The sequence below is a fragment of the Apodemus sylvaticus genome, chromosome 5, assembly GCF_947179515.1.
Source record: "Apodemus sylvaticus chromosome 5, mApoSyl1.1, whole genome shotgun sequence".
In the NCBI taxonomy this organism is placed as follows: Eukaryota; Metazoa; Chordata; class Mammalia; order Rodentia; family Muridae; genus Apodemus; species Apodemus sylvaticus.
The window spans coordinates 68,349,477-68,362,211 of NC_067476.1; the positions used below are offsets into that span (position 1 = coordinate 68,349,477).

Genomic DNA, 12,735 nt, shown 5'->3' on the forward strand with positions numbered 1-12,735 from the left:
TCAACCTGCCTCAGCCTTGCAAGTGCTGGGGTTAAAGGCAAGTACGACCATTGCCCTTGCCTGGCTGGCAATTCTTTTATAGAGGACAGAGACTACTGGTGTCCTTAATGTGCAAGAAGCTGATCAGAGAGTAGGAGCTCTTAAAAACATGGTCTCACAGTCAGGTGGTCTACAAGTTGGCCTGGAGGTTATCTGTCAGCAACCTCATTGGATCTGTAAGTGGAGGAGTATTCAATACAGTTCAAGGTCAACCTAAGCTACAATGCATCACTAGGGGGAAAAAAGGATTTAAAAAGATGGCTGAGGCTCCACTCCTTTGTTCTTCATTGTTTTCTTCTGCTTCAGCTATCTTTGCTACCCAGACTACTCCTACTAGCCTGTATTGCAATCTGGTACTCCTTCACCAAAACTCCCTTCTTCAAGATTTGGCTTTGCATACAATGCTACTTTGAAAACTTTATACATGACCCAGCCATGAGGCAGATGCTGTTATGGGGGAATGTCAGAATAGCTTCATCGCATATTGAGAGGTCATGTGAAACAAGAGGTTAAACACAGTACCTCTCAATTACTGTGTACAGTCAAAGAACTGTTCTGACTTAGATCTTGAGGTTCAACTGACTGAAAAGTCCATCATAGAGAATATCAGGTTTTCAAGATCTGACCATAATTTCAGAGATAGGAGAAAGCCAGTTAAGAGTCAGTCCTGACAGGAGTTTGGATCATTTTTTTTTTTTATCACTTTGAGAAATGTCATCCTCTGGATGAGAGACCAGTCCCTGGCAATTTCTTAGTACCCAAAAATATATTCAACTTGTTACTCCTGACACAAACAATATATGACCTCCCCATCTTCATAGACATAACGTTCACCACAGTCATAACAGGCATTGGAACCAAAGCTGACTGAATCAGGTTGCCTTACAGTCAAGAGTTCATTCATGAGTTCAATACCAAGCTCAGAAAACATCTCTACATCAACATAATTCATCTCATTATAGATCTCTACTGGAGCAGGGTACTTTTCTGTGGTCAGCTCACTCAGATCTATAGTACTGAGCAGAAAGCCCACCAGGACACCCATGGAGATGTCATTGTCATACAAATTGATGCTAGTGAGCTCAGAGCATTGGATCAGGGCAGGCTGAAGAATACTGAGGTGAGAGTCTTTCATTCCACAGTCTTCTAATTCCAGAGTCTCCAGATTATATGCAACATTCTCTAAGAAATCTCTTAGAGGCACTACATTCAAGTCAGTTAAAGTGGCACCTCTCAAGCACAGATGTTTAAGTTGGCTGTAGTTCAAATGCTGGGGAAATGAATCCAAATCTGTCTGAGAGAGGCCACACAGGGTGATGTTGAGGGACACCAACTGGGCCTCCAGATACCTAGGTAGAGATCACATGGCTGGGGTCAGAGTGACCATGGCATGGCATGCAGTTTGGCCTGTTGGCTTACTCAAGTTACACCATTTTGACATTAGAGTATCACTGTCATGGGATTCTGGCTCATTTCATGACTGATTCTCCCAGTCTTCTCTGACAAGCAGAGACCCAGAGTTACTCTTTAGGCTAATAGGGACCATGGAAGAGGGAAGTTGGCACCCATGACAGTGTATATCAGGATGTCTTCTGAGAAATCATTGACTCCCTGACATAACTTTCTTCACCTCTTCAGTCTTTACATCTCACCCTCACACAACCCCAGTCTTTGCATTCCCTGAACAACTTACCCCAGTCCTGGTCTCCAAAGAGCCTTATACTGTTTAGGAATTAGGGGAAGGGGAGAGCCTGTTCTCTCAAATCTAACTGAAACAGAATTCACCTGGGAAACTGTACAGATCTGAGCCCTTCCTGTGTAGTGGCTTTTCCATTCCTTCCAATTAGATCAGATAGGATTGCTAGGCAGGGAAACTCATTAAATCTGACTCACAATACTGGTCTTTCTACCGTGGCAGCTCTCTCCATACAATCTATTCTACTTCATTGCTCAGCTTTGTGAGTGGTCATGTGAACCCTTGTGTCATTTAACATGAAACATGATCATGCTTATATGTTCACTGTTAAATGAGCATTTGCCTGCAGAGAGTAGTGTGCCCACTACTCTCTAATATGAAAGAGAGGTTTGCTCTGGTAAAAGCAACAGCTCTTCATCCTTTCTTACCTGAAAAACTCTCTCATGCTGTCTCCAACAAAATAGACATCATCAATAGTGAGATGCTTGAGGCACTTGAGTTTGGGGAACAGAGAAAAGATCTTGGTGACGTTCTGCCTCTCCTCTCGTATGAAAGTCCTTGTTCCAAAGCTGCGTGCTAGTGTGAGTTTCTCAAGATTTCTCATCTTGCTAATGCAAGATACATATTTTGTCAGTTTGGACAGTTTCCCCACTGTATTCAGTTCCAACTCCTTGATGAACTCTAGCTGTAACAATTTTAATACATCCCTGACCTTGGACACTTTTACATCTCCGATCTCTAACTTCTCACAGCACAGATGCAGGAAATCTTTTCTCTCCTTTGTCCACTGCAACAACTCTGTTTGGTGTTTATCTTCATGCAGAGAAGACATAAAGGAAAGGTCACTGAACACCTTCAAACGCTGCTTCCTTGGGTACCTAGATTGGCCCTCTAATACCTGCTCCATATGCACAGTTTCTACTCTGTGGGCTCTACCCTCTCTTCCATCCTGCATATCTGTGCCATCATGGTGTCTCAAGTCAACCAGTTGAAGCCTGCACATCCTGTGGATAAAACAAGTTATGTATCAGAAGGGAAATTATTGAGACCCAACACTATTTTCATCATCTCTGGTGCTATTTCTTCCTTGTTCTGCTGTCTTCTATGGCTTCAAGGAATGGGTCTCTAGTACAGTCTCTAGTTACCAAGCACTTTGTTGCCTGAGCTGCATCTGAAGACCTGTCCTATTCCCTTCCATTCAGTTTTCTTAGAATTCTGTCAGCTCTTATTTCTTTTTGTTTGTAGTTTTTCAGGACATAATTTTGCTGTGTATCCCTGGCTCTGTAACTCTATAGACTAGGCTGGCCTCAAACTCATAGATTCACCTGCCTCTGCCTCCCAAGTACTGGGATTATAGGTGACTGCCCTGCATATCAGATCCTCTAGCTGTTAACTGGTGGAAACACAGAGATAGGGTCATTCTTCTGTGGATAAATCTGCACAAACCTGTATTTCATATTTAACTTACTACAAGGACTCACAAGCTTTCCAGGCACCTATAGCCCTCTAAGACACCAGCCAAAGCCTCTGATCCAACTTTCACCTTATTCTCCTAGGCACAGCTATTTCTTTTCCTGGTATTCAGCTTACCTCGGGCGATACTTCCGTTTCAGCCATGTATCTACTCCAGCTAGTATAGCCTGGAAGATCTGAAAGTTGGGTTTATAACTCAGCAACCCAACATGCAAGAAAGGGTAGGGCCAGTATTCCACCAGGATCTTAATCATCTTTGCTTTTCTTTGAGTGCCGGCCTCCTTTAACAGAGGTATGAAGAATTCCTTTGGTAGGTACTCTGCAGCAGATGTGGTCAATGCTTCATTCCTCACCAGGCTCTGTGAAGCCAGCTTTTCAAGTTTGGGTGGGGTAGAGAAGACCATTCTGATGGCTCTTTTGGGAAATGATCCTGCGGGAAAATTTAGGAGAATATATTTTCAGAGTCTCTCTTATGAGGCTTTTAACCCCTCATAGTAAGCATCTGTCACATTGTATCCTTGTTGTAGACTTGAATTTTTCCTATTTCAATCACTGTTTATTGTTGTCAAAATCAAGCTCCCCATACAGACAACATGTGCAGCCTCTATCAATCAATCATTTTCACCATTGTCCCATCCAGTTCCAACCGTTACTATTCTGAATCCCACATTCCTTTGGAAGGTGGATCGAGGGGGAACAAAAACAGTTATTAATCATATTCAAATGCTGTTGCAATTCAGCACTCGGGGTCCCACAGTCCTCTACCCCTGTGCAGTATACAGCTATGGACCCCAGAGCTCTGGAATAAAAGAAATCCTCATGTTATTGCATCAATACCATATCTTGCACAGGATATGTTTGTCGCCTTCTGAGGCATGGGGTGCTGGGGCACCCTCGGTTTTGGGGGGTGTCTTACAGATCCCCCTGGCTCTGCCTCCTTTTATGCTGGGACTAAAAGGAGTTCACTTAAGCCATATCCTGCTTAGTTTTTATTTTCAAAGTTTTAGAGCCAGGTATAGAGAATCTAATTCATACTACATTGGAGCACAGATGTACTAGACACATGTAAGGGGTCCTATCTGTCTTTTAGCAGCTTTTTTGTTTCTTTCTGTCACCTCTCTAGTACCTTACTAGAAAAACAATTGTTTGCTGTGTTTCGAGACAGGGTTTCTCTGTGTAGCCCTAGCTGTCCTGGAACTCACTGTATAGACCAGGATGGCCTTGAACTCAGAAATCTGCCTGTCTCTGCTTCCCAAGTGCTGGGATTAAAGGAGTGTGCCACCACTGCCTGGCTTTTTCTTCTTGATTGTTTGTTCATTCTATTGATGCAAGGTTTTGCTATGTAGCCCAAAGCTGGCTATGTAGTCCAGGCTGGACTCGAACTCACTCTAAGATCCTATAATTGAACACAATATGATGCCTTTTGCTTAGCCTGTTGTCTTTATTCAAACATTTGCCTTTCAATTACTGAATGGATGTTGAGCTTGTCAGCAAGAGCTTACAGTTCCAGGTTAGAGAAATGGCTCAGTGCACTGACTTCTCTTCCAAAGGTCCTAAGTTCAAATCCCAGCCACAGCATGGTGGCTCAAAACCACCTGTCACAAGATCTGACTCCCTCTTCTGGAGTGTCTGAAGACAGGTACAGTGTACTCATATATAATAAATAAACCTTAAAAAACAAAAGAGAGCTTACAGTTTCAACATTAGAGCCAGAGGCAGGATTGCATGTAGTCTATCTTTACTTTGAGCTTCAGGTCAAGTTTAAGAGCTTATGTTTATTTGAGTTCGGAACTTGTCGACTGACCAGGCTGAAGCAATTACATTCCTATAGTCAAGAGTCCCCAGAATCACTGTGTCTTACAGACCTAACAAAACAATCTCCACGCCTGTTTTTAAGATACCATTAAAAATAATTTCAGGTAGCTGGTGGTGGTGGCACACACATTTAATCACAGCCTCTGAGAAGGAGTGGTAGGTGAACCTAAGTTTGAAATTAGCCCAGTCTACAGAGTGAGTTCCAGGACAATCGGGGCCGTACAGAAACTGTCTCAAAAAAAAAAAAAAACCGAAACCATTTCAATTTAACCACAAAACTTCAACCCATTTAGTATAATTCATGGGATTACAAACAAGCTGTATTAAAATTAGACCATAACTGAAATCCCAACATATCAAAGAAGTGGGGACAAAGCTAGAAGGAAGACAGAAGTACAAGAACAGCCTGGGTTCTGTGAAATCGTCTCTCAAAAACCGCTCAAATAGTATACCAGCCATTTCTCATTAAAACCTAACTAAAAAAATTTATTTCAAAATTGAAAAACGCTATGCATTGTGTGTATGGGTATCAGGACTGCAAGCATGTATGAGCACTATTTTCATGCAGTGTCCAGGAAGTCAGCAGAGGGCGATAGATGCATTACAGTTGTTTGTGATCCCTGACATGGAACTGGCAAAGAAAACCAGAACTCCTAAAACAGGACTTGTGGGAGAGCAGCCAGTGTGGTGTCTCATCTGCTCAGCCATCTCTCCAGTCCTTGGAGAGAGTATTAAAGCCTGGGCCTTGACATCTACCTGAGTTACTTAGAGTACTTGCCTGGAATACAAGTGACCCAGGCTTTCATCTCCATCACTATATTAACCTGGAAAATGCCTAGAATCAAACACTGAGGAGTAGTAATTTAGAATATCATATTCAAGACATCCTGAGTCACACAGTGACATGGGGACTGGAGAGATGGCTCAGTGGTTAAGAGCACTGACTCCTCTTCTGGAGGTTGAGTTCAATTCCCAGCAACCACATGGTAGCTCACAACCATCTGTAATGAGATCTGATGCCCTCTTCTGGTATGCCTGAAGACAACTACAGTGTACTTAAGATACAATAAATAAATCTTTAAAAAATAGAAGTGAAGGAAAAGTGCCATGTCTTACCATCCATTTCTGAGGTACAAAGAGGAAGATTAATAGTCAAAAGTCAGCCTAAGTTAGAAAGTTTATGACCGCCAGGCATGGCGGCACAGGCCTTTAATCCCAGCACTTGGGAGGCAGAGGCAGTCAGATTTTTGAGTTGAAGGCCATCCTGGTCTACAGAGCGAGTTCCAGGACAGCCAGGGCTACACAGAGAAACCCTGCCTTGAAAAACCAAAAGTTTATAACCAAATGAGATTCCAATCTAAATAAAAATTGTAAAAACTTTAAAATGGCTGGGCGGTGGCACACACCTGTAATCCCAGCACTCTGGGAGGCATAGGCAGGCGGATTTCTGAGTTTGAGGCAATCCTGGTCTACAGAGTGAGCTCCCAGACAGCCAGCGATATACAGAGAAGAAACCCTGTCTCAAAAAACCAAATCGAAAAAAGCAAACCAAAACAAAACCAAAAAAAATAAACAAAAACTTAAAATGAATATATTTTACTCCATGATCATAAAAATCAGGAAGAGGCAGGGAGATAGTTCAAAGTCAGTATGTGTCACATATGCTTTCTAGACACTGCATTCTATGTATTGTACTGTCTCCAAACAGGAAGAGGAGGTATAAAATACATTTAGGAATTTAATCTTTACACTAATGAGAATGAAGCCAGTAAATTCCTGTATACTTCAGGCTAATGTATACTGTAGAACCAGACCATATTTCTTTTTTATTTGATATATTCTTTATTTACATTTCAAATGATTCCCCTTTCCTGGCTCCCTACTCCCCGAAAGTCCCATAAGCTCTCTTCCCTTCCCCTGTTCCCCCATTTCAAAAGGCAAAGAAACAAGACTTTTCCCTGGAGATGGATCAGTGGTTAAGAGCACTGACTGATCTTCTGGAAAGCCCTGAGTTCAAATCCCAGCAACCACATTGTGGCATGCAACCATCCCTAATGAAATCTGATGTCCTCCTCTGGTACATCTGAAGAAAGCTACAGTGTACTTGGATATAATAATAAATCTTTAGGCTAAATTGAGTGGGGCCAAGTGAATCCAGCAACCTCCATTCCCAGCAACCATCTGATGGCTCACAACCATCAGTACAGCTACAGTGTACCCATACACATTAACAATTAAATCTTTTTTTTTTAAAGAAACAAGATGTTAATGTGCATCAAGCAAATCATAATTTAGACACTTGGCTATCTCCCAACTGGAATCCCAGGTGATGGGAGGCTGTAGCAGAAGATCTGCCTGAAATTCAAAGGTTCATGATCTACAGAGTGAGGTTGTGTCTCAAAAACCAACCAAACAGAAGCCAATAATTGGATAGGAATCACAGCATGGAAGAATTTGCTGGTCATCCCAGCGCTTAGGGGGTCAGACAAGGGGACCTTTTTCCCCAGTCCAGTGCAGCTACCTGGCCAGGTATAAGAGAGCCTGTTACAACACTGTGAGGCTCTGTCTCAACACTTGAAATTCATTCAGAGAAGCACAGAGGCCATTGGAGGTAAAAGCAGACATGGATTTTGAACCAAGCCCAATGTCCTTGTGAAGAGACAGATTCCAGGATGTCCTATGCAGACTTATATCTAACATGTCTCTAAACCCAGTCAGGGTCTACTGGCCTAGGTGAAGAAAATACCTAATTAGGACACGGGTGACAGAGTTCAGGGACTTGAGTGTCTTCTCTGGTTCTGATGACACCTTACAGACCTTTTTCTTCTTGCCTATTATGCATTCTACCACTGATAAGTGCTGCTATCTGATTGGATGATTTTGCCCCACCCATCAAATCTTATGTGGAATAATCACTAAACCAAAGCTTCCCGGAAGAAAAGAGAAAGGAAGAAGCAAAATCCTATCTCTGGGATGGTAGAATACACATCAACACTGACCTCTTTTTATTTTCTTTTTCTGAGACAGGGTTTCTCTGTGTATCCCTGGCTGTATGCAACTCACTCTTTAGACTAGGCTGGCCTCGAACTCAGAAATCCACCAGCCCCTCTGCCTCCCAAGTGGTGGGATTACAGGCATGTGCCACCAACACCCGGCTCTGAACTCATTTTTAATTCATTCAATGTTTTGCTTATTTATATACTTGGTTTGTAATTTACTTCTATGACAGTATCTTACTCTGTAGGTAGTATTGATTTGGACTCTCAGCAATTCTTCTGCCTCATCCTTCCTGAGAGGATTACTGTTTTGAACCAGCACAGCTGGCTGAATTATATTCCTATGCGACCAACACTGTTCTGTGTAGGAGTTAGGTCAGGGTTTAATCTGTGCCTGATGATAGATAAACTTAGAAAAGAAAAAAATCTTTAGGGTGCTGGTGGTCTCGCCTTTAATCCCAGCACTTGGGAGTCAGAGGCAGGTGGATTTCTGAGTTTGAGGCCACTCTAGAAAGTGAGTTCCGGGACAGCCAATGTTATACAGAGAATTCCTGTCTCAAAAGAAAAAAAGTGGGGCATGGTGGCACACGCCTGTAATCCCAGCACTCTGGGAAGCAGAGGCAGGAAGATTTCTGAGTTCAAGGCCAGGCTGGTCTACAGACTGAGTTCTAGGAATGTATTCTGAAGTCCAAGGCTCAATCTGGTGCTGTCACTCATCAGCTGTGGCAGCTTGAGATGGCTGAGGTAGGCGGTCCATTACAAATCAGCTTCAAATACCCAGCATGAGGACAGCCTGAGTTTGTGGGTATCATTTCTTCCAATCTCATGTAAATCCAAACAAAGAAAGTCTGATTTGAGGGAGAAGCTGTCCTTGGTGCCCTAGAGGATAAAGGTGTTGGAGAAAGGATCGTTTTGCATACCGGCCAAAAAAGAGGAAATTGTGATTGTGTGGTATGCTGTGTGTACATGCCTATACCTTTAATCCCAGCATTTGGGAGGCAGGAAAAAAAAGAATCTCTGAATCTACATAGAGAATTCAAGCTTAGCCAAGGATCACAATGATACTCAGTCTCAGATTTTAAAAACAACAAACAAGCAATTTTTATTTGTTTGTTTGTTTGTTTTAACAAGGAAGCTGTGCAGCTAGTGAAAGCCCACAGTTGGCTCTGGTGATTACATTGAGCCTGACTACCTATGTTCATTTACAGGAACCCACATGCTTGAAGTTGAGAAAGTCTTCCCTGGATGCTCTCCCATCTCAATATCTCCCGTGACTGTCCCCCCAAAGAAATAAATAATAGTTAAGAAAAAGATTTAAAAATATATATGGAAACTAAGCAGCATTGTGTCATAAGCTTATGTCTCAGAATTGAGACACTGAAGAAGGAATGCTATAAGACTGAAACCAACCTAAACCACCTCAGTGAAACTTGTACTCATCAATGCAACAACCATGCAAGCTGGGAGTCAAGCAGACAGGAAGCTCACATCCAGTCAGGTAGAGATCCTCAGCACTCAAATCTCAATCTATCTCTCTCTCCCATTCTCTTTCTCGCTTATTTTCCTCTTTCTCACTCTGTCTCTCTCTCTGTCTTTCTCTTATTTTCCTCTATTTCTCACTCTCTGTCTCTCTATCTCTATTTCTCACTCTCTGTCTCTCTATCTGTCTTTCTCTCTCTCATTTTCCTCTCTCTCTGAGTTTCCTCTCTTTCTCACTCTGTCTTTCTCTCTCATTTTCCTCTCTCTCTGTTTCCTCTCCTTTTCACTCTCTCTCTGTCTTTCTCTCTCTCATTCTCTTTCTCTCTTATTTTCCTCTTTCTCACTCTCTGTCTCTGTTTCTCTGTCTCTCTGTATTAGTTTGGGTTCTCTATAGTCACAGAACATATGGATAGTCTTTATATAGTTAGGGAATTTGTCAATGACTTACAGACTATAGTCCAACTCCCCAACAATGATCAGCAGCTGCTGTGGATGTCCAAGGATCTAGCAGTTTCTCAGTCAGACGAAGCAAGCAGGCAAGAAAGAGTGAGAGAGAATCTTCCTTCTTCCAATGTCCTTATATATCTCCAGCGGAGGGTGTAGCTCAGATTAAAGGCTGAGGGTCTTCAGCACAGGGTGTGGCCCAGGTTAAAGGCGTGTGGATCCATGCCTTTAATCTCAAATTATTTTCAACTAGGAGATTTCCTTGTCTTGGCCTCTATGCTTCAAGGTCTTCATGCCAAGAACCTGGTCAGAAACTTATATCTCTGAGCCTCCAAATTAGGATCACTCTCTCTCTTACTCTCTCTCATTTTCTCTCTCTCTCTCTCTCTCTCTCTCTCTCTCTCTCTCTCTCTCTCTCTCTCTCTCTTTGGTTTCTTGAGACCCGGATTCTCTGTGTAGCCCTGGCTGTCCTGGAACTCACTCTGTAGACCAGGCTGGCCTCGAACTGAGAAATCTGCCTGCCTCTGCCTCCCAAGGGCTGGGATTACAGGCGTGCGACACCACCTCCCAGCTCTCTTTCTCTCTTATTTTCCTCTCTTTCTCATTCTCTGTCTCTCTGTTTTTCTCTCATAAGTAGAATTAAAGAGGTTAAAAAAGAAAGACAGAGGGACAGACAGTCCCAAAGTCCTGTGCTAAATACCATTGTGGTTATGTTCTGACTTCCATAAAACATGACAGTGTGGCAGACTTCAAAACCTACATGCTCAATAGAAGTTTAACTAAAAAATGTGGTGACTCCTAGGATACGGACATTTCAGGTGCAATGCCACTACAATGGACACTTAATACAGTATTTGACACATGATATAATTATGTCACATCAGCACTGACAGACCATAATAGGAGGCATAAAGGCATGCTGTGAGCACTAGATAGCCTTTAGAAATATGACCAATTATGTAAAATGTAAATTTAGTTGAGTCTCAGTGGATACATCTAAACAACACTGTATTACCTAAAGCTCAGGAAACATTATAGAAGATGGAGTGAAGAGAGTGTGAGAGCCATAGGATCAGGAACTTAACTGTAAGAACGTCTCCTGGGAGTACAAGTAGTTACACCATTAAAGTCTCACAAACATTGCTACCTAAGCATGAGGTGAACAGGAACAATATCCATGACAAAATGGCCAGAAGAAAAACTAGACAAAGAACTAAGAATACAGAAAGTAGACGAATAGTCTTTCCTGGTTGGGAACATACAGTTTGTTTATATCAATACAAAGTGGTCACTAACAGAGCATATTAGAACATACACACACACACACACACACACACATATATATGCAAGTAATAAAAAAAAGTCCATGAATGTGAAATAGAGCAATGAGTGGGACATGGGAGTTTTGGATGGACATCACTTTGGCAAAAGTCTAGCACAACTTTTATTATGTAGCATCATAGTTTTGTCAAATTATTATATTTATTATATCTATTATTACTGTTATACAATTATACTGTTATGATTAAAAAATAAAGTGTTATGAAATACATAAATGTAGTCTTTTAAATATTTATTATAACAGTATGCGTGTGGGTATATGCCTTCTTTTTTTTTTTTTTTTTTTTTTTTTTTGAGACAAGGTTTCTCTGGGTAGCCCTGGCTGTCCTGGAACTCACTCTGCAGACCAGGCTGGCTCAAACTCAGAAATCCACCTGCCTCTGCCTCCCAAGTGCTGGGATTAAAGGCGTGTGCCACCAACGCCCAGCAGGGTGTATGCTTTCATGTATGTTATTGTACCACATGTCTGCAGAACCAGAAGAGTGAAGAGTACAGGGCCAGATAACCCCGGAATTGAATGGAGTTACTGATGGTTATGAACTTCCATCTGAGCACTGGTACTGAATCTGGGTCTTCTACAATAGCTACCAGTACTATTAATCACCCAGCTCTCTCTAGAGCTCCCTAGTTCCCCTGATTGAGCCAGCGTCTGGTGGTTCCTAAAATGACCGAGAACTCAGAGTCCTGCCAAGGCCAAAGATAACTTCTGATCCTCATGCCTTCAGGTCCTGAATCCTGGAATTTGGGGGGGAGGGGAGACCACACACAGTTTATGCATTGCTTCTTACAGTAAATCAGATCCTGGCTTCTAGACTGCTAGCTAAGAAGTCAAACACAAGAGTGGTACAAACAATCCTAAATTTCTGTTTTGCTTGTTTCTTGTGAAAATATCTCAGGTATTCAAGCTGTCTTCAGAATCCTTACCCCACCCCACCCCACCCTCAAAAAAGGGTTTCTCTCTGTAGCCCTGGCTATCCTGGAACTCACTCAGGTTGGTCTTGAACTCAGAAATCCACCTATGTCCCAAGAGCTGGGATTAAAGGCATACAACATCACTGCCCAGCTGGTTTAATTTTTTTTTATTTTTTTTTTAAGATTTACTTGTTATGGGGCTAGAGAGATGGCTCAGTGGTTAGGAGCACTGACTGCTTTTCTGGAGGTCCTGAGTTCAAATCCCAGAAACCACATGGTAGCTCATGACCATCTATAATGAAATCTGATGCCTCCTACTGGAGTGTCTGAAGACAGCTACAGTGTAGTAAAATCTTAAAAAAAAAAAAAAAAGATTTATCTGTTATATGTGAGTACACTGTAGTTGCCCAGCAGTCTTCAGAATTCTTATGCATCTGAAATTGGCCTAGGACTCTAAATTATGTTGCCTTTAGCTTCCAAAATGCTGGTATTTCAGGTGTGAGTTATCACATCCAGCCCTAATTTTTCTTACCTGTGAAA

The 12,735-nt window shown here is 42.1% G+C and overlaps 1 protein-coding gene across 1 annotated transcript; it reads right to left on the minus strand.

Moving 5' to 3' along the window:
- Positions 1-817: 817 nt before the first annotated feature.
- Positions 818-3,612, minus strand: LOC127684819 (preferentially expressed antigen in melanoma-like protein 7). The gene is made up of 3 exons (XM_052181643.1): positions 3,326-3,612; positions 2,164-2,739; positions 818-1,388 (listed from the first exon to the last, which is right to left on the minus strand). Exons 1-3 carry the CDS (start codon positions 3,610-3,612, stop codon positions 818-820), a joined length of 1,434 nt encoding a protein of 477 aa, XP_052037603.1.
- Between the last annotated feature and the right edge of the window lie 9,123 nt (positions 3,613-12,735).

What these genes read in the sequence shown, in the direction of transcription:
- LOC127684819 (XM_052181643.1), bottom strand. Translation starts at nt 3,612, where the DNA reads ATGGTCTTCTCTACCCCACCCAAACTTGAAAAGCTGGCTTCACAGAGC. An exon ending in AAACGGAAGTATCGCCCGAG is followed by an intron (nt 2,740 to 3,325) that starts GTAAGCTGAATA and finishes TTTTATCCACAG; the next exon opens with GATGTGCAGGCTTCAACTGG. An exon ending in AGCATGAGAGAGTTTTTCAG is followed by an intron (nt 1,389 to 2,163) that starts GTAAGAAAGGAT and finishes ATCTCTACCTAG; the next exon opens with GTATCTGGAGGCCCAGTTGG.